Raw genomic sequence first — 22,760 nt, 5'->3', positions numbered from 1 at the left:
TTAGGTAGAAATATGTTGGAGATTTACAACAACGAAGGTACATTTCTTTGTTTAGCTGTTATAAATCTCGTACAAGTAGTTAGCCTTACTACTGTATACTGTATAACACATACAGTTTTAATTGAGCCCATTATAGTTACAAGACAAATGTTACGCCATTTTACGTGGTCTACGGAGTTTTTACATTTATTCTCGTTATCACACCTAAAACTCAATATTGGCCTCACAGAGGCAACATGATGGAGATTACCGTGAGCACACAAATTGGTATTCTGAAAGATACACAGCAACAGTTGAGTCGGTAGAACTTTTAATTGAGAAAGTTTGTCACTGCATTCTGTCCGTGTGTGGGTATCGGATAGACTATTACAATATTGGTTTTAATTTTTACAGACATTGAATTTATCTCAAAATATGTAGCGCCTTATCAATCCTTTTGGAAATTGACTAATTAAACATTATATTAGACCTTTTTTACTTTAAATATTTTAAACAATTCCCAGCCCAAAGTGTAAATTAGTTGTTAAATAACTCTTATGTCCTAATGATATAAATTTTTATTCCATAATGCATTCCACTTTACCAAGTTAGGAATATGGTACACTACGTATCGCATGCCCCACTGAGGTTGCATGTACAGTTTCAATTCCATACCTTCTTTCGGTTTTGTAAATGTAAGAAGTTTCGTTAAATATCATCAAATGAGTCTTATTATTATTTTTATATAATTTTTATTGGGGGTAAGAGTTAGAGTTGGAGTGACTCATAAATATTTTATACAATAAAAAATGTTTTAATTACTTTTAATGGAGTAATTACATAAAACTGCACAACTATGATGACTAATAATATATTAAGCAACCTAATGATGCTGTAAAAAGGTAAATTTAATAGAAATATTACAGTCAAGCAGAATAATACACACAATTTCGCGGGTGTGGTGCAACGTAAGTACAGTTATCAGTCGACCATCCGAAATTCTCTAATTAAATTTGTACTCGATATATAAAATATTCAAAAAATTTACATCAATAGCATTGAATGATTTAGGAGTTTTAGCGAAGAAAAAATTAAGGGTACTTGTTGCTTCAATCGTCAGTATAACCCTTAATACTTTTGAGTACCGTAGTTTTATTTTGCCATTACAGGGTTTTATTGTGCAATACTAAACGTGTAGTAAAATCCAGTAAAGCTATTTTACTCAAGATGAACTTATCCTCTCAAACCCAGAGTGGAATATATTAAAAACACTATCTTTATATTAAACCTTTGCTTGCCCAGTCTTTCAAGTCATCCTTCAAACACTGTACTGTAGTAATTTTTTCAGAGAAGCCATAGGAAATATTAATAGTTTATTATATAATGATGTGTGTTAATCGTAAAATTACTGTTGTCTTTGTAATTAAAATCTAAACCCGTCCGATATTAAATAGAATACTGTCATTGTTCCATTCACCTTTGAACTTCAAATTCTATCTTTGAAAAGAATGACATCATACTATGTTAACATACTAAAATATAAAAACCTCCATTAATACTACTTGCGATAGTTGTGTCTTAAAAAGAAAATATTTATAGTGTTTTACTGTGTTCTAATAAAGGTACTTTAAGGCATGGAAGAGGGTTACAAACCCATCCACGTAGATGAGCGGTCATTACCGGGTGTCTTAAAAGTCGTACCACACCTATTAACCTTTTTATAAATTGATATTGAGCGATGTACTTTGGGGGGTTGCTTATATGAATACCTGAGTAGATTATTATGTGAGAAAATGTTTACTGCCTTTCCCACCACAAAATAGAGTATTTTAGAGACGGTGTCAAAATGATGAAATGAAAATCCCTAGAAAATATCTTTTCATTTTTAAGGTATTATAAAAAGAGGAAGACGGTGCAAGCTAGAGTTCTCTAATGTTACTCTTTTGAATTTAGTGGCCGATTAAAATGTTAATATTTTTATAAACCATCTAAAGTTTCAGTTAAATCGTGACGGATGCAATAATCTATCCTCGATAACAACGGCTTGCTCTCCTGTGGGAATTTATATTCAACTGCTTAAAACCTAACGGCTTCACAAGGAATTTTCAAAATCGTATGCTACTTAGTAAAATGATTCTTATGACATTTTTAAAGCTTAAGTAAGTATACATGAGGTACGATTTATTTTAGCTGTCGTAACTAACAAAAACATAGGTTAACCTTACCTTTATATCGTGTTTTATATGCGTGGCAGAATTTCTCGTTTGAATATATTAGTATATTTCCGTCGCCATATCTGAGTCTACCTTGTTGCTTCGATAAAGAAAAGACAACTATATAGGTCTCGTAAAACTGCTTTTGTCGAAAAGCTTATACTTCTAGCCCTTGTTATACAATTCGTTCTTAGATATTTCTAGTGGCATGGTGGAGATTTCCTTCTCCTGATGAAGACAAAATGTATATACTCTACACTTAGAACTAAGGAGCCTATTTCGGTTAAAACGTATCAATTTCTGACAGTTGCCTGGGCCTTGGCTATAAACTTGTTTTATATCAATACTTGTTGGCACATAATTTATCAAATATTTATGACAAATTTTACCAATAATAGCAGATCTAGACCAGTCACTTGAGTGGCTTTGACCCAGGGATTTCACCTCTCTGCAAACATTATTTAAATCATAGCCCATTTTAGGAATGATTCTATAAAGTTATTTGGGAGAATTGTTGAAATTTTTTATGAATCGATTGTTTATACGATAATCATTGAATATTTATTTATCGTATAGGCGAGAAATCTTGATAAACAGACATATATTTAATTAATTGCTAAATTTTATGGGTGTGTAATGTTATAAAATATTGTTTGATAATCCCTAAATAGTATGAAATTATCATCACTATTTGGGTAATGTAATATCAACAGTAATGTAAAAGACATACGGCTAAAATTTTCTCCAAAATTTTCTCCATGGTTGCATAATTTATTTAAAACTTAACAATTTAACAGTAAAAGTACTATTATTCACACTTTGTTGTCAAAAATTTAATAAATTAAAGGGAGACATTAAATTCAAACAAACTTTTTAAGTTTCTGTGTCCAATCCACGAATAACTTAACTAGAACAGGCAGCAGTTCTGTGAAGCTCTTGCCATTCAGCAGTTTTTGAAAGCACTCCTTAGTCTTTCCAACCTCGACGTCCATGTTGTAATCTTCTGGCTCAGACATGACTTTCGGTATGAACAGACAGATTGAGAGAAGCGCCCAGTCAGAAAGTGAGCAGAGATCTTGGAGCAACTCTTCTCTGGTCATCCTCTCTACACAGCCTAACCTTTGGAGGTTGTAGTTCAAATTCAGTAAGTAAATGTTGTACAGCTCCTCTTGTTGGTCCCTCAGGACACGTTCACTGCCACTCATCCATAAGAAATACATCAGATCAAGTACAGGAGATGTGAACCTTGCAATGGGAAAGTCTATAAATTTTACGTCTTCCACTTCATTAAAACTTTTATACTTAAATAATACATTATTGGCCCACAAATCTCCATGATTTAGAACGTTTAAACCAGTTAGTTTTCTTTTGCACATACTTTTTGCAGAATCCCACATTTGGTCTATTTTACCCGATATCAAATCCGCGTACAACTTGCAGTCATTAATTATGTCCAGCTTCTTTGCGATATTTTCCAAGGCGGATTCAACCCACACCTTAAGCTCTTTTTCATAAGGGCCTCCATCTGGGTACACAACTTCTTCACAAACAGAATCTACAAGCTTTGCGTCAATGTTGTAGCATAATACTGAAGCAGCATGGTATTTGGCGATTGTCTTGACAACGAACTCACAGTGGTGAAAGTCAAGCCTTGTCCACTTATTGCACATTTTGTAGCCTTCTTCTTTTAAGTCCTGCAATACTAAGCCCTTTCTTAGTGGACAATACAAGGATTTTGGGCCCAACTCTTTTCGTAAAGTCTCTTTGAAATTTGGCAGGATTGTATCATAGATTTTTCGTTCTTTCCCGAAAAGATCCATAACTTCCAAGAATTCACCTAGAAATCCTTTTGTACTTGGAACTTTTACGATTAGACACATGTGGTGTTTCTCAAAACTATTGTCGATGTAGTGTACTTTGACTCTGTATAGATGGCTAGCGAAGTTATTTCCCGGAGCCACAGCAGGTTGTACTGAGTACTCCATTATGTTTATTGTTCCGTTTTTTAAATCACTTCCCCGAAGAACCAAATAAAGGAATTGTTCATCAATCCAGGCAGGTAATTCAGCTTCCATTATTCTGTAAAAAAAAACAAAGCATTTAGTTTATGTGGACATTATTTTATTATTCTATGACAAATATGGAAACGTATTAAATTGTCATGTTGATAGTTATGAACCAATTACCTTTTCATTCACGAACTAATATATTTACATCAAATATAAAACATATCTTAAATATACAAAGTCTTAATGCGTAATTATTGATAGAATTGTGTTGTCTTCAATAATATCAGTTAATTTCCTTTATATTCTGTGATATAAGTTAATTGAAATCAATCCTGTAGCTTGAATCTTTCAGAGATTTTATGAAACTGAAATAACATTTATAATATTTTTACCAACTAAATATAAAATGTTCATAACATATTTACACTAAAAATATTTTTGCGATGAATTATCAATTTGAGATTTTACAATAATCTTGTATAAAAAATTATATTATTAATTAAAATAATTTAAGGACTAAAATATGTCACAATAAATATAATAAACGTCAGAAACGCCAGAATAAACGCTAAAATATAATATTTTGGTTTGTTTTTTTACTGAACTGATTAACTATCATAAACCTAACATTAATAATATTTTTCAAAATATTTTTTAAAGTTCGAGTTAAACATTCCTAAACCAACCATTTTATAATAGTATTGTGTTCTTTTCAATATTTCATAGAAACCGTATATCCTTCGATGATTGTAGTGTTAAAGAAATGCAAGTATATTTGAAATATCTTAGATAATAGAAAAATAAATTTATGTTAAATTTAAAACCTGCATTTTACAATCATATTTCACTACTGTTTTTATAAAACGAGTATATTTTACTGAGGTAATTCTAGGAAGAAAAGTTCTATACATCAGATGGGACTGAAAATATCATAGTGCGCGTTCATCTATAGATTGTGACTGGTACCTAAATGAGTGAGTACTGAGAACAAAGTCTTTGAGCAAATAGATAAATATGACTATGAAAATAATTTTAGTGGCTTTACTTTACCTAACGATAATTGGTCATCAGTCTGTATTGATATATATTACTCTTATTGAGAATGAAAGTGTCATCAGCATATAATTCCACTTTTGGTTAAAAAGGTCATACAAGTTATTTAAATAAAAACTACTCTATAGACTGCCCTAACTTTTAAAAGAGCATATATCTCAGTACATACAGGAAAGAGAAGGAAAAATTGTATTCTTCAAAAAATCTATCGACAATATATAAATATATATATAAATTCATTAAATAGTTATAAACGGCAATAGCCTAATTTTATTTGTTTCAATAAACATTGAATCACAAAAAGTACTTTCTCGGCCCGGACTCGAACCCGGATCTCTCAATTGCCGGGTGAATGTGCTACCATTACACCACACAGTCCATAACTTTCTCGATTCAATCATTTTGTATTAGGCTGTATCTGTCACATATGTGTTTAAATAACCAAATTAACATATGATCGGAAGGCCAAACACCTGTAAAACGAATTTTATTTAAATTCATTACATTTTTATAAATGGCACTAGGATAATTTAATTTTTTTCAATAAACATTGAATCAAAAAAGTACTTGCTCCGCCGGGACTCTAACCCAGATTTTTCACTTGCCGGGTGAATGTGCTACCATTACACCACATAGCCCTTACTTTTTATGATTCAATTATTTTGTATTTGGCCGTCACATATGCGTTTAAATATCCAAACTAACATATGATCGGAGGACCAAACACCTGTTAAACGAATTTGATTTAAATTCATCAAATTTTAATAAATGGCAATAGCCTAATTTAATTTGTTTCAATAAATATTGAATCACAAAATGTATTTGGCCGTTTCTTTCACATATGTGTTTAAATAACCATATAAGTATACTTAAATATATATATATCTTTTTTATACACACACAGAGTATTTAAGTATATTTAACTAAATGTCACGATTTACTCTTCTTATTTAAAATTAAAATTACTTTTTACATTAATGTAAGAAGGTTACCAGTAATATATATTATATACAACTTGATACCTACTGTTATCTGTTGATATCATCCAAAGAAAATATGAACTTGTTCTATAAGGTCTGCTCCACAACTCGAATACAAAGCACAAGATACTGTCCACGTAAAGCGTTCTGAGAGACAACACTGTTTCCAGTGTCTGAAATACTTATATCACATCTAGAACTAATTCCGACCTAGTTCTATCTACTCTTGCGGAATATACAGATAAGAAACATCAACACATTGTTTATCACATATGTTTGGTACTGTGTTACCCTACCATGCCAAGGCTATATGTTAATACTCGTTTATAAGTTGGGATAAACTCCGAAATGGGAACAGATGTGTTACACAATTTATTTTGCTCTTGTTGGTGAATCATATCTTTATACTATATAAAATTACGATTTTATCATTGTATATTATTACAATTTCTTATCATTATTTATTGTAGAGCATTAACTTATTACTGCACAACGATTATAAAAAAAATATTATAATAGAGTTCAAGCAACACTGTCCTACAGAAATAATGTCTTGCCTTGAACACGCCAAACGTAGATAGAAAATGTAATAAATAAATTGAATTGTAGTTAAAATTATTGATAACACTGAACTATTAAGGATGCAGAAAGTATCTAATGAGCGGTTGCCTCAATTCTAAATAGAGATTATTTTATCGTCAACCAATATAACTATATTACTCATAACCTCTTTAACATACAACCTTTTGAAATTTATATTACAAACTAAAAAGCAGTGGTTCGAGAAGTATGCTGCTTGTACAGTTGCAGTGAGTTCAGCTGTATATACGACTGGGGTTGTATTGGCTAGCTAATATATCATCGTTTACAACCAGTTTAAAGTGGTTTGGAAAGGTGATTTGTCCTTACTGTGGGATATGTTGACCTGTAGGTCTTTATAACCGTAAATATATTGTCTGAAACCACAATGTGATTTTACTAACTTTAACTAACTATAAAGAGACGGATATATTGGAGAAAAGGAGTGGGAACACTCATTGAGGTCTAACGGCTGTTAGAGAGCAGGCGTTGAATAGCAGTTTGTTTTTCTTCGGGAAGATACATTTCTTGGGTAACTGGTCAAGTTGGACAAATTTGAAAGCTCCTATGACTCTATACAGACTCAGAGAATGACGTCACCAACCATAGTACCTTAAGGTTCCTTAGGGATATACAGACAGTGGGGAAACGGAAGAAGAGCGTTCGATATTATCATAGGCCAACTCCCACCTAACACAGTTTTTAGCAAAATTGTATCTGGCAGGCAGGATTGGGATGGTTTTTAACTGTATAAATATGTAGAGAGGTTGCTAATTATCAAGATAGTAGGAGAAAGCAAAAAAACATCGATGATGCCCACCTGTTGGCCTAATACTGTAGGAGCCCTTTAAAGTCTTAAGTAGGCACCTTCTTGTAACGAAACGGAAAGCAATTAGAAGAAGGAACTATGGTTGGGGCGTTTGGCTTCGTAACTGCTAATCCCAAAAAGCGAAATACGTTGACTGTGCAATGGCATTGCATCCACCTTATTAATAAACCCAAACTATCCTATACAGTGAAATATAACAACATTTTATATTACCTTTATCTTAGATAAGGTGTTCTATTGGCAATGTCTATTAAAAAGTAGTATATTCCTTATTGTACTATCAATAGTATAAACGAATACAACATTTTCCAATATAATTTTTATTTTGAGCAAGGTCGTTCTGTGAATTTATTGATAATTATTTGATACTTTGTGAAGTGGCTAATGATGGAATCTATTATTCAGAAAGGCCTTGCACAAAATAAAAATTACATTGGAATATGTCGTATTCGTTTATACTAGTGATATTACAATAAACCTTTTTTTTCAGTGCTCCAAGATTTTACATAGTGTATTCCTGCTAAACCTCAATTCATAGCAAGCTAAATTCTTTTGGAGATTAACATAATACAAATAATTTTGTCTTATAAGCAATTCCTAAGGGTAATGATTAGTTACAATCTATTTATCATATTGTTTACTTATATAATAAAATATTCTGGATGGATTTAAAAATATAGTAATATTACCACATCTTTGATAACCAGTTGGAGATTGTAAACTAGATAACATAAATCTTGAATTAATTACATTTGAATGCATAAATTACATTAATTTTTATATCTCTTTAATATGATATAGTAAAATTTAAACGTTGACTAAAATTCAAATAAAATATTTGCCTGCTTAGTTGAAGATTAATACAAAACAATATTTTACTTAGGACAGTGCGTAAGAGAATAAAGTAAGAGGTTATCTGGAAGCAGCAGCAATAACCACAGTTGGGCTAGTGTGGCCACCGTCACCTCTTACGTACCCTGTTAATGAAGTACAAACACACATCGCCACATCTGTTGACTCTCATGGCACACTGTAGGTCGGTAAACAGTGTCTGTTCTGATTGTAGATGTGGGTAGGCGATGCTAGAGGTTATCTGGGAGCAGCAGTCGCAACCACAGTTCGGTTATTGTAGACACTGTCACCGATTACGCATCCTGGTAATGAACTACAAACACACATGGCCACATCTGTTGACTCTCGTGGCACACTATAGGACGGTAAACAGGCTCTGTTCTGATTGTGGAAAAGTGCGCAGGCGAAGCGAGAAGTTATCTGGGAGCTGCAGTCGCAACCACAGATTGGCTATTGTAGACACTATCACCGCTTACGCATCCTGTTAATGAAGTACAAACACACATCGGCGCATCTGTTGACTCTGCTAGAACACTACGGGACGATAAACAGACTCTAACGTAAATGTGGTGCAGTGACGACACAAGTGATCAAAACGAAAAGAGTACATGCTGGTAAACCCAACTCCAAAGTTACTTAAAAAATACACGTTGAGGAATAAGTGATTATTTCAATTAAAATAAACAGTCTAAATCAAAAAGAAAAAATGCAATTTAAAATGTTTCGCTGAAGTGTTTTTTTTTTATTTATGTTTTATTTTAATTCTATGTTTGTATACGTGTAAATATCCTACAGTTAACTATTTACACAATTTACTTTGTATTTTTTATTTACACAAATACAATGCAAATAATTCCAAATATTATCAGCAGCTAACAATTCAAATAACAACGTAGTAATTTAATAAAAACTATACAAGTTAAGTTTATTGAAATTAGTAGAAAAATAATGAAATCATTAGTCATTTCCAACACACGTTTCTTATAGTAAAATATTAATATTAAGTTGGCAAATCGTTGCATTTTTGCAATTGAATTCACTATAAAATATTATTAAACATTATTGACATAGTGCAAACTGAAATGATAAAGTATGATGTGTTCTATAGTGAAGCATGTCCAACCATGGAATTTCTCTTAACGTAGTATACGTGTCTTAAATTTTTAGGGAGCTCCTCAAGGATGGAAGTATACAGGGACAGTGGCGTTTTATTATATATCTATGCTACTTTCCGTCAGAAGACTAAAGATGTAGGGAAGCAGAGGCGTTTGAAATCTGAGAGTTCTCAGAGTATTTAAATTTACATAAGCACGTAGATTTTACTTAGAAAATTACTACTAATAGAATATCTAGAAATTAATCAACCAGGCAGGTTTCAGATGTCAGAATGTCTTCAAGGCTAAGTTTAGAAAATTTGGAGAATACAGACGAAAGACTCCACGAGCGCGGAAATTGCCATAATACTAATCCTTTGGATAAAATAGCATTAGAATTTTTGTGAAAACAGATAGAATACCAAAATTCACCTCAATCAGCGATTATTAGATATCTCTGTAAAAATAGTGCTATGGTTTTGAAAATACTGTGCTAATTTGTAAGAGACTTCAAGAGCGTTTTATATACCCGATACGTGTATAATTAATAAAATTATTCTGAAATATTCATTACATGTATGAAATAATAATTATAATTCTCTTGTTAGCTGAGTCAACAACATATAACGATTGCTTTTAAATTACTTTGCTAATTTTGTATCGTATTAGGAAGTTTAAATTTAAGAAATGAGAGCTACTAACACAGTTACATCGTTATACCCTGAATAGTAAAATATACAAAGTTTAAATTACATTTGTATTAAGGTTCAAATAATCGACCCACTTGTGATAATTTATTGGATATCACCTAATTAACGCATATGACAATTAGTAAAAGGTGCATAATAATGAGGTTGGGCTATATTAAGGTTAATAATGAATAATAATATTTTAAATTGAGTAATACCCATGATTAATACAATTATTATTTAATAATTATTACCTTAAACAATGTCAATAAACGTTTAATAATAACTAAGAGATTATTTTTATTACAAACTTATTTATTGGGAACGGCTAAGCATATTCATAAAACGCAGTAAATAAAGAAAACATATTTTGCAATTAGCCTTTAAAATAAGTTATATTTTCTTTTATGTACCGTTGATAGGTAATCTTGGTGTTTGATGTAAACCAGTCAGCGTAACGTTGGATTCATTGAGACCTTTCAAACCCTTTATACAGCTTGCATTCTATCTGTATCTTTTTATACATTTTAGAATTTACATTCATACTTGTATACCCATGTATTTATAGCATAAGTCTAGAGAGGTTACGAATTATTATATTGCCTGTTTGTTTTCTGTTAGTCTGACAATACAAACTATATTATGGCTCATGTCAGTCCAATAAATTCGTGTAAGCGTTAGTAATTATATTATATTGTGTTAATTTTCCATATGGGCAACCTTCAAAGGAAGGAGAACATCACACAACCAATACCAATTTCGTTCTTGTAATTACAATAATTTCAAATTTAAGAGGTGACATTATAACACATGTAGCTATAGATTTTGCAGCCACAGTAAAACCTGTTATACAATACTTAGTGTAACTTATTCATACCTTGTAAATATTAGGATACACATATTAGGACTTTTATTTTCAAATTTTTAACAGAAAATAGTATAACTGCACGTTCAAAAGATTTTTTTAAAGTACGACTAAGCAAATTGAAATCTAGTTTCTTATTAGTTGAGGACATGTTTTGAGACAGCATTAATATTATTTTTAATACTGCCAATATGACTTAACCACATTAAGCCACAACCACATTAACCACATTATGGTTTAACTACATTAGAACCATTAAATGTTATTCAAAAATCAATAATAAAAGCAGCTTTTAATAAACAAAGACAATATTCATCTACTCTGTTATTCATGGAGACTGATATTTTTACAATTAGGCAGTTATTTATTAGGACTGTACTGGTCTACACCTACTCTCATAAAGATGCCGTCCTCACCCCTATTGTTCACAGTTACCCTACAAGAAACGCTGTGAGTGTGGGCTTGCAGGTCCCTTTAATTAAACTGTCTATTAAACTCACTAACGCATACTATATCGCCAACACACTGTACATACACTTGCCCTCTGTGATAAGGGACCTGCAGGACGAGCCTGTTAGTGGCTTCAAGCAGCTGGTCACTGCCTGGCTTCGTATGATCGGTCCGGACGGTGCTGAGGCCCTCCTCTCCCCCACTTACCGTTACCAATGAAAACAACGAAATCATTGCTATTACTAACTTTACCGATAGAGTCATTAAATTCCACTCATTACTGTCATCCGTGCGTCATCGTCTCTGAGATAACGTATTTTTTGTTTGTCCATCTTCACTTGTTTTTACCGTGTTTTATTTAAATGCGTGCTAAGACAGCATATTCTAGAATTTTTTGTGTGATTTTGATTAAATGTTGTACTTTAAATTATGTATATACTGTCAAGTTTTTATTTTTTATTTAAAGTTTGCTTTAGTTCATTTCTGTTTTTATTTATTTATTTTTCATTAATATATAGCATTTATTATTTTATTATTTATACTTTGTACATTCTAGATTTGAACTGGACAGCACGCACAGACTTTGTTCTATGTGCTGTCAATTTTCATGCATTAACATGTACAAGTGTTGGAAATTTGTTTTTGAAAATAAATTTATTTGATTGATTGATTGATTGACTTTTTTTTCAACGCACATTATGTATATACAATTAGTGCATATAATGCTATTAATTATTTGAATTATTTCAAGTTTTCTGTTTGAAACTACTATACTTATTTTCTTTGCTCGTTCAAATATAAGTCTTGATCCTTTATGGTACATAATTTGAATTAATGAAGATATTCGGATCGATGTATAAAAATGATAGAGAAATACATATTGGAACTGGGAGGGTGGCTTGATGACCCTAATTTCAGCTTTAATAATTTTCAATTTATTTTATTTACATTTGTTTCCTAATCACGATAAAGCAAGGGACGCTTACGCATTGCCACATTCGTAGGTTTTTAGAAATGTGTATATGTCGCAACGTAGAGCAACACCGATGTAATAGTGTCACCTCCTGCTGTATTTCCAGTTCTAAACAGTTAAACAAATATATATATAGTTAGGAGTCCCAGTTTTTAAGATTAGATCGGGTGACTCTAGTCAAAACAGTTATGAATACATTTATTATAAAATGTTTTATTATATAAATTATTCATATAATTTTATAATTTATATTTATATAATATATTAATTATATGTATAATGTACACAAATAATAGATTTATTCAAATTTTTTATAGTTTTTAGTCACAAACAAATCCCATATTTTTATTTGTATAATTACAATTCTGGCTTACGTATCAGTAAAGGAAACTAATTCATGCTATATTAAAAACGTATAAAAATAGGTATTACTACATAGTTGCCTGGTAATAACCCACCCATTAGTGGAAACGATAGTATGTTTAGTTATTAAATGAAAAATTGAAATGTAAATAGTTGTAAAAGGCAAGTTAACGAGCTACTTACAACATATTAGAAAATAGGCAATCTAATACTTGTAAAATCTCTCAAGTGAAAAGAGACAAAATGAAACTATTACAAGAAAAAGGTTATTTGGGATTCATATCTTCTTATATACAATTTTGCTATTAATCGTGAAATGGATAATATAGACCAGATAACATAAACCAACCATACCAAGACATACGACGAATATATAAATACACATTGTTAAAAACCTCCACTTAAGCTACAAGAAAAAATAAATTGTATAATTTTTTTGGAGGAGAGAGTTATAAACTAATTTGTTGGTTTACATTTTTGGCTAATATGGATTACTGCTATCACAAATATCATAGGTAACCACAAAGTGATCGATTTCTAATTGAGCCAGAGGGGTCTAGATAGTTTCAACTTAGCGCAACATCCATGATAGTGCAATTCCATCCCCAGGGAGAAGACATTTTCTAGTTAGCATGTACCGGGAGTATGTAGTGGTCGAAGGAACCCGAAACACTATAATAGTGTACAAAAAGTCCTGTAGGATTAGATTTTAAAGTTTACGTGGAAATGTAGTAAATAAAATTGGTTAAGGGCCAAAATACATATAATTAAGGTAAAGGAATTACAATAAACATGAAACTAAATTACCACATTATGCAGTATACCCTAAAACTTATTATATTTCACACAAAAAACTAGTCCAATGTAAAATAGTGTCATTTATTATAGCAAAATGTCTTAATTAAAATTAAAAAGCTTAGGTTAAAAACATGAAATCAACTCCTAGAACAATCTTGTCCTTAACCCTTACCAAACAAGTTTGCTTGTATTGAATAATTTAGAAACATATAGTAATAAAGGTACAAATGAATTGATGTACAATAAGTTATTTATCAAACTCACAAGAATGGGGTATACATTGGTAATATTATTACATGAAAAATTAAATTTAAATCAACGGATAAATAAGATTACAACAATATATGGAATATTTAATTGTAAAAATTACACCTTCTGCAGTCGCTAGATATCCTCACAGTGCACCTTCAGCAGGAAAATTTATTAGGAAGTAAGTATGTCAAATAAAAACGGTGTTCATAAAACACTAAATAAGTCGTAAAAGGCATAGTTTCATAAATAATAATAAGTAAATCATGCAATATTATACTCACTACTCTTAATTAAAACGTCAATGAAAAAAACACACAAAAAACTTAATTAATTAGTTTACAATTTATAATAAACAAAACCGAAATATGATTGACAGCTGATGGATGGAATAATGGAGATGTCACACTTAATAGGACCGTGTTTTGTTGTGAATAAAACCGTATGTGACTACCCTGAACACCTCGATCTACATCAATCTGACTTTATAAATTGGAATTGGAAATCAATTATACATTTTTATATATTTTATTAATGAGTAGATTTTTAATTCTAATAAGTTCATAGACACATTTGACAATTTATTTACATACGCGGAATAAATGTATCATGATCATGATTAAGTATGATTATTAAAACATACACTGTATATATATCTTTATATATATATATATATATATATATTTCTTGTGTGCGTGTGTTTGTTAATGAACTCCTCCTAAACGGGTGGACCGATTTTAATGAAACTTTTTGTGTGTCTTCAGTTGGATCCGAGAATGGTTTAGATTCATAATTCGGTCCAATTTTAATAGTTTATTTAATTAATTTTTTAATAATAAATTGTTGTTGATGGTGGAGTGTTTTACATTGGATCCGCCAGACTTGCGCCACGACACGTAATACAAAGTGAACTGTTACTTAACAACTGTGAATATTTTCAGCTGAAGTTCATCAAAGAGGCAGAAACATTTGTTCACATTTAAAATTTAGGAAGTTCATATTTTAAATTTGTAAAGTGCTTGATCAGAAGTGTAATGCAGATTGCAAAGATGAAGTTTCACCAATTGTTCTACGTAAACATTATAATATTACAACACAGCCATAATGTTTTTCTATTTTAATTCCAGCCGACAGTTTGTGCTGCTATCAAATTTGTGCGTTGTTTTGTAACATTCTGTAATTATTGTGCGAGTGCTAATTGTTATAATACATTAATAGAGATTGAAGATGTTTGAAGTGCATAAAAAAATATAGGTATTTATTAAAGTTATTTAACTCATTTTGCAAATTTATTGAAGTGAGTATATTGGTCGCATAGGCCTACCTCATAACCTAAGTAGCATACAAATCAAAAGGTTGTGTTTCTGTGTGTGAATATTGTTAACTGTTTATATAAACAAGTTTTAAACTAATTGGATTTAAAATAATTTGTTGTAATTTACATTTTTTAATCTGCAGTCAGAATTGGTCACATAATTTCAAATTAAGTAGCATACAAATCACATTTGTGAATAACTACTTATTGTTAATAGTGTAGCAATTGGTTTTAAATTAAATTCTGTTGGCCAGTTCCGATATTATTCTGTAATTTTAAATTACTAATTTTATAACAAGTATATTTTTTTTAATTTACAACTTAATTTATCGTAATGCTATTGAATGTACAATATTTTTTTGTTAATCCTTCAGGAATGTACATAAACAAATTAGATGGTTTTCCGATAGGGCTGAAGTATAACAAGTGGCCTCCATCACAATCGAATTATTGATATTTCTGAATAGCCTATCCAAACTACTATCCGAATAGGATTCTAGTTATTTAAAGGCTGAAGTATAAAAAGCAGCCACCATCACAATCGAATTATTGATATTTCTGAATAGCCTATTAAAACTACTGAATTTCATTATAGTTATTTATTCGGTCAAATATAATTAAATTTTTAATTATAAATTGTTGTTGATGTTGGAGTGTTTTATATTGGATACGACAGACTGCGCTACGACACGTAATACAAAGTGAACTGATACTTAACAGCTGTAAATATTTTCAGCTGAAGTTCACCAAAGAGGCAGAAACTTTTGTTTACATTTATATTACATTATTATAAAGTGCTTGATCAGTAGTCTAATGCAGATTGCAAAGTTAAATTTTCACCAATTGTTCTATGTAAACATTATAATATTACAACACAGTTTAATCAATAATAGTCTTGAAAGCATAGAGTAAGCATAAACATATAAAAATAATACCACTTCTTATTTCAATATATTCTGTACTCACTTTGGAGGATAGAGATTATCCAGATATAAAATTGGAAGTTTTAGTTTTTAACTGAAATTGACAGTTTGTGCTGCTATCAATGTGTGTGTGTGTTGTTTTGTAACGTTCACGTTTCAAAAGTAAATACGGCAAATAACATTAAAATATAATAGAATGAAGTTATAAAAAGTGTACTACGTGGCCGCGTTATAAGTTTATAAAAGCCAACAGGTAAAAAGAAGAAAATAAAAAATAAAACATCGTGTAATTATTGTGTGAGTGCTAAAATTATAATAGTACATTAATAGAGATTATTGGTCGCATTACCTCAAATAACCTAAGTAGCATACAAATCAAAAGGTTGTGTTCCTATGTGTGAATAACTATTGTTAACATTTTAGATAATCAATTTTTAAACTAATGGATTTAAAATAATTTGTTGTAATTTACATTTTTAATCTGCAGTCAAAATTGGTCAGATAAGTTCAAATTAAGTAGCATACAAATCACATGTTTGAATAACTATTGTTAATAGTGTAGGAATTGGTTTTAAATTAAATTCTGTTGGCCAGTTCTGATACTATACTGTAATTTTAAATAACTATAATGAAATTCGGTAGTTTAGATAGACTAATCAGGAATATCAATAGAGGTTATCCAGATATAAAATTGTCAATTTTAGTAAAATACACTTTTAACTGAAATTCGTAAATATTAAGTGTGCAGCGATTGATCAGTTAATTTTTTGTTTATAAATAAATTGTTTTTTATCTTGGTATGTTTTAAATTGGATCCATCAGAATGTGCTACGATCGCAGTTTCAAATGTTTTTCTATTTTAATTCCAGGTTTTCCCGACACTTTGTGCTGCTATCAAATTTGTGTGTTGTTTTGTATCATCGTATAATTATTGTGTGAGTGCTAATTGTAATATTAAATTAATAGAGAATCACATGTGTCAATAACTATTGTTAATAATGTAGGAATTGGTTTTAAATTAAATTCTGTTGGCCAGTTCAGATACTATACTGCAATTTAAAGTAACTATAATGAAATTCAGTAGTTTGTACTTCAGACCTATAGAGAATACTTTTTTAGTATATTAGATAAATTGAATTATGTTGGCCAGTTTCGATACTATACTGTAATTGTAAAAAACTATAATGTAATTCAGTAGTTTAGATAGACTAATCAGAAATATCAATAAGTTGATTGTGATGGTGGCCGCTTATTATACTTCAGCCTTTAAATAACTATTATCTATTTCGGATCGTCATTTTAGTAGTTTGGATAGGCTATTCAGAAATATCAATAATTCGATTGAGATGGTTACCGCTTATTGCACTTCAGCCTTTAAGTAACTATAATCTAATTCGGATAGTCATTTTAGTAGTTTAGATAGGCTATTCAGATATATCAATAATTCGATTGTGATGGTGGCCACTTATTGTATTTCAGACCTATAGGGAATACTTCTTTAGTATTTTAGATACCGTAGTCTACGTTGTTATACATTTTTATGTAGAAGTTACTTAATTAAAATTACATATTCAATAAGTTACTCATATTCATTTTGTACTATTATACAGAATTTTATTTTTACAGAAAAATGCCACGTCTTCGTGGAAGAGGACGAATAGTTATTCAATCATGTGATTTATCTTCTACTTAATTTGAACTTATGTGACCAAACTGTTAACAATAGTTATTCACACATAGAAACACAACCTTTTGATTTGTATGGTACTTAGGTTATGCAACCAATATACTCACTTCGTTCAATACATTTTCAAAATAAGTTCAATAACTTCAATAAATATCTATATTTTTTTATGTACTTCAAACATCTTCAATCTCTATTAACGTAATATTACAATTAGCACTCACACAATAATTACACGATGTTACAAAACAACACACATATTTTATAGCAGCACAAACTGTCAGGAAAACCTGGAATTAAAATATAAAACATTTGAAACTGTGATCGTAGCGCATTCTGCTGGATACAATGTAAAACATTCCAAGATGGTCCACCTATTTAGGAGGAGTTCAGCTCCATACACGCGCACACAAGAAATATAAATATAAAGATAATGAAATTCGGTAGTTTAGATAGGCTAAATAGAAATATCAATAATTTGATTACGATGTTGGCCGCTTATTATACTTCAGCTTTTAAATAACTATTATCTAATTCGGATCGTCATTTTTGTAGTTTAGATAGGCTATTCAGAAATATCAATAATTCGATTGAGATGGTTACCGCTTATTGCACTTCAGCCTTTAAGTAACTATAATCTAATTCGGATAGTCATTTTAGTAGTTTAGATAGGCTATTCGGAAATATCTATAATTCGATTGTGATGGTGGCCACTTATTATACTTTAGCCCTATACGGAATACTTCTTTAATATTTTAGATAAATAAAATTCTGTTATCCAGTTCCTATACTATACTGTAATTTTAAATAACTATAATGAAATTCGGTAATTTAGATAGACTATTCAGAAATGTCAATAATTCGATTGTGATGGTGGTCGCTTATTATACTTCAGCCTTTACATAACTATAATCTAATTCGGATAGTAGTTATATAGGCTATTCAGAAATATCAATAATTCGATTGTGATGGAGGTCACTTATTAAACTTCAGCCTTATCAGAAAATCATCTAATTTGTTTGTGTATACTCCTGAAGGATTAACAAAAATATTGTACATTCAATGGCATTACGATAAATTAAGTTGTAAATTGAAAAAATATACCCGTTATAAAATAGTTTGTTTCAACTTTTTTACCTTCAGATTAAGTAAGTTTTCATTTAAAACATCCTCTATATTTCACATCACTTATGTTATACTCACACACTATCGGTTGGTCGAAGTGTGATTAAATGTACATGTGATGAAGTTAGATATTGTAATAACTTTTTAATAGACATTTTTATCAAAACAGCCCAGATTGTTACAGATTAATCAAAGTTTAAAACTTTTGCATTAAAGACGTGTGTACAGGACAACGTCTGTCGGGTCTGCTAGTATATACATATAAGTTTTTTATTACATATACATTTATTTTCATAATTATCTTACGTTCGGGAAATTCATATTCATCCAAGTTAGTATATAATCAGGCAGTTACAAATTACGTTCCAAGATATATATATATATATATATATATATATATATATATATATATATATATATATATATATATAAAATGTTATTTATTTTTTAGAATATTTTAGATACACAAGGGAATATGTTAACTCGTATCGGAATATCGCATATATCAAAATAAAGTAATATTTTCTAAAATATTACTTTATTTAGTTTGATACTTATACAATACGAGCAGTTTTGAACTTATTTAATTTGGTTATATTTATTAACGGGGTTTGACTGTACTTTTGAGCACCACAGTAAAATTATATTGTAGGCAATGCGACACTCATTGTAAGCTAAAATTTAAAATAGATCATTTGGCGCTGTGGAAAGAAGTAATTCTAATTGGCGATGGCTGGAAAATTAATAGTTATTCTAGAATGTGATTTACCTTATTGATAATTAATCAATAAATTAATTTCTGTAAATGCAAGCAAACGGGAATATGAACCTTTCTCTACTCAACCAGGTGGCATTTGTAATAAATTGTAAATACAGTATTAGCCAAAATAAACATTACCGAAATGTTAATATTTTATTATGGTAAAAACAGTTACATTACATATACATTTTACCAATAAATAAGTCTAAGGAAGCTAAATTGGTTAAACTCGGGTATTAACATGTTCAATATGACCCCCGTTCAGTTTGAGGTAATACTCGTATCGCTCATAAGTCATAACATAAAAGGAGTAGTTTTATTACGTTGTAGTACAGTTTATCTTATACTCAAAGTAGCTTTCTTAAACGTGTTAAAAATAGGTGTAAGGAACAGAAAATAAGTAACAAACTTTACGCTGTCGCTTGTTGTTAGGGAACTGCGGAAAGATGGATTGTACCGATGTACTAGGAGACCTGTGACAAAACTTTGTACAAACCATTCTTCTCTTGCTTACTTTTAGCGTACGTAGAGATCAGTTGGCTGTTATATAAAATAGCAAACAACTTGTTATTTATTTAAGAGATTGTTCATTGTAATTTGCTGAGCTGCAAATAAGTGTAAGTTATTAAACAAATGTATTAATGATTTCTGTTGATCTGTCTAGCTTTATCCATTATACCTCGAAAAAATTAACTTGCAGGTTTGTAATTTTGCGTTCATTTAAATATCAGAAACACTGAGACCAATAATTGTGCTTCTCACTGCAAGGGATATAGTTAGGCGTTCACGAATATTTTTAAATAGGTCTTATGGCTAACCACGATGGCAAGGGGAAAATAGTAGATATATAACATTTTAATGGGATTTTAATATATGTTTCTCATTGATTAACACAAAAATAATAGGGTGAAAATTTAATATTAAAAATTCTTGAAAATATTTCAATTTTGATGTATTACCCTCCTTAGCTCACCGAAAGATTTGTTATTTGAACTCAGCTATGAAACGTAACCTAATGAACAAAATTCTGAATACATCGTGTTGCTAGATATCACGAGAAAGGGCTCACTAGTAGATTTTAAAAATTAAAAATCTGTAGGATTGTATTCCTACGTAGACACGTATGTGTTTTATGATTGTGCATGTCCAACCTTGAATTTTGGCTGAGCAAAATGATTATGTAAGTTTTTATTATGTATACGTGTTTTAATTATGTCTTATTTTTGCCCGCATAACATCTCAATAATTAAATGAGTTATAGAGTCGTAGTTTTGTATGCACCCTCAGCGGTACGTGCTTTGTCTCTATTGATGTAGAGTATCCCAATCTTGTATATAAATGCATATGGATTCGCGTGTTAAGTTTCAGTAAAGGGGTGTATTCTTAGTGGATATTATGGCCTACTTGAAGTATGCGTGTAAGACCAATGACAGAATAGAGTGTTTAATTTATAGTTGTAAGTAGTGTTAAGTATTTGGGTTTGTGTGTGTTGAGTTTCATTGATTTTGTATTAAGACTCTCATGTAATTAGTGCTAGATCAAAGAGTAAAAAATTTATTGCATTATTTACTTTTATATGCGTTCCTTTTTTGTTTTGTTACGGTCATTATTTAAATAGCTGAAAGTGTGCACGGGATATAAATATGAAATCTCAAACCTTGGATTGAAGTGTAGGAAATAAATATTAAATTCTAAACAAATACCATAAATATTCTGCACCCAGGATGTAAACCAAATGTTGATAATTTTTACGTTTTTAATTTTAATGAAATATAGATCTAAAAGTTCTGATTCAATAAATAATGCATGTCAATTCTTTTATGATATTTGTTCCAAAATAGTTCTGGAACATACAGAGAATGTTAGTAGTTATTCTGCGGTACCATTCCCGTGCGGTTTCACACAGTGAGGATCAGCTACCGACTTACTCCATTATACTCTATGATATATATGAGGTTATACTATTGCTGTGAGACCAACATATAGTAGCACTCAATATTTTCTTTGGGCCTGACAGACTGTTTTTCCTGTTTTAAATGCAGTTTAAAGGTGAAGTATTTTTGAATATATAAAAGTAATAGCTTTCTATGGATTTGACTTCTAAATACTGTTGAAAGGTACATGTTTCCAGCATAGTTGGAATAAGTACTAATTGTTTTATAAAAATGTACAAAAAAATGTATCCTATTGAGCTTCGCTTTTTTAAAGGATCCACTCCAGAGTCACTATTAATCATACGTTATCCTTGTATTTAAATAATGCTTTATTTAACCCAGCCTTCACAACAGTTTTTATCAGACTCTGAAGTAATTGTTACAAGTAAAAAATTCATTACGAATATGACTGCGCACATATGACTTATGAAGAGCTCAGTATGGGTGAATCTATAAGTGAATATATTGTACCGTTTTTATAGCACATATTTTAAATTTATATGGAGCTAATACTTTATAAAATAAACAACTTTTCGGAAATACTTGGTTTATTCCGAAATTCAAGTTTACCAAAAAAATTAACAAAGTTTACAAACTTTTGATTCGATTTTCTTCAAAACTTCACACAATCGAACAAATCTAATTAAGAGTCTGATTAAAATGAATTAAAATTAAAATGAAACTAAAAATTTATACTTCTCAAAAAATGGTTTAAATTAACAAAATAAAATAAAAGTTCTCTTCTCAAAATACTCAAAATCAATATAACACAAAACTTGATATTAACTTTATGACCAAAATTTAATTCACAATACTTCAAAAAAATGTAATTAATTCTCAGACTCTGAAAGATGGGAAACTTTAGAAATTTTAATTACAACAGTATAAAAAATCAAAGATATTAACTAAACGCTGGTACGGGACTTACTACTTTGAATATTACGGAGGCTGATAGGGATTTAATACGCACTGAAGAAAAATTAAAAAACTTGAATTAAATTTACACGCGATAAAAAATGGAATTACTCTAAATCCCACACTATA

At 30.2% G+C, this 22,760-nt stretch overlaps 1 protein-coding gene across 1 annotated transcript; it reads right to left on the bottom strand.

Annotated features, from left to right (window-relative positions):
- Positions 1-2,930: 2,930 nt before the first annotated feature.
- On the bottom strand, positions 2,931-6,412 carry LOC124367146. Its single transcript, XM_046823797.1, has 2 exons — positions 6,281-6,412; positions 2,931-4,271 (listed from the first exon to the last, which is right to left on the bottom strand). Exon 2 carries the CDS (start codon positions 4,265-4,267, stop codon positions 3,053-3,055), a length of 1,215 nt encoding a protein of 404 aa, XP_046679753.1. The 5' UTR covers positions 4,268-4,271; positions 6,281-6,412; the 3' UTR covers positions 2,931-3,052.
- Between the last annotated feature and the right edge of the window lie 16,348 nt (positions 6,413-22,760).

Source organism: Homalodisca vitripennis, chromosome 8 (assembly GCF_021130785.1).
Source record: "Homalodisca vitripennis isolate AUS2020 chromosome 8, UT_GWSS_2.1, whole genome shotgun sequence".
In the NCBI taxonomy this organism is placed as follows: domain Eukaryota; kingdom Metazoa; phylum Arthropoda; class Insecta; order Hemiptera; family Cicadellidae; genus Homalodisca; species Homalodisca vitripennis.
This window is presented reverse-complemented; position numbering and strand designations above follow the sequence as displayed.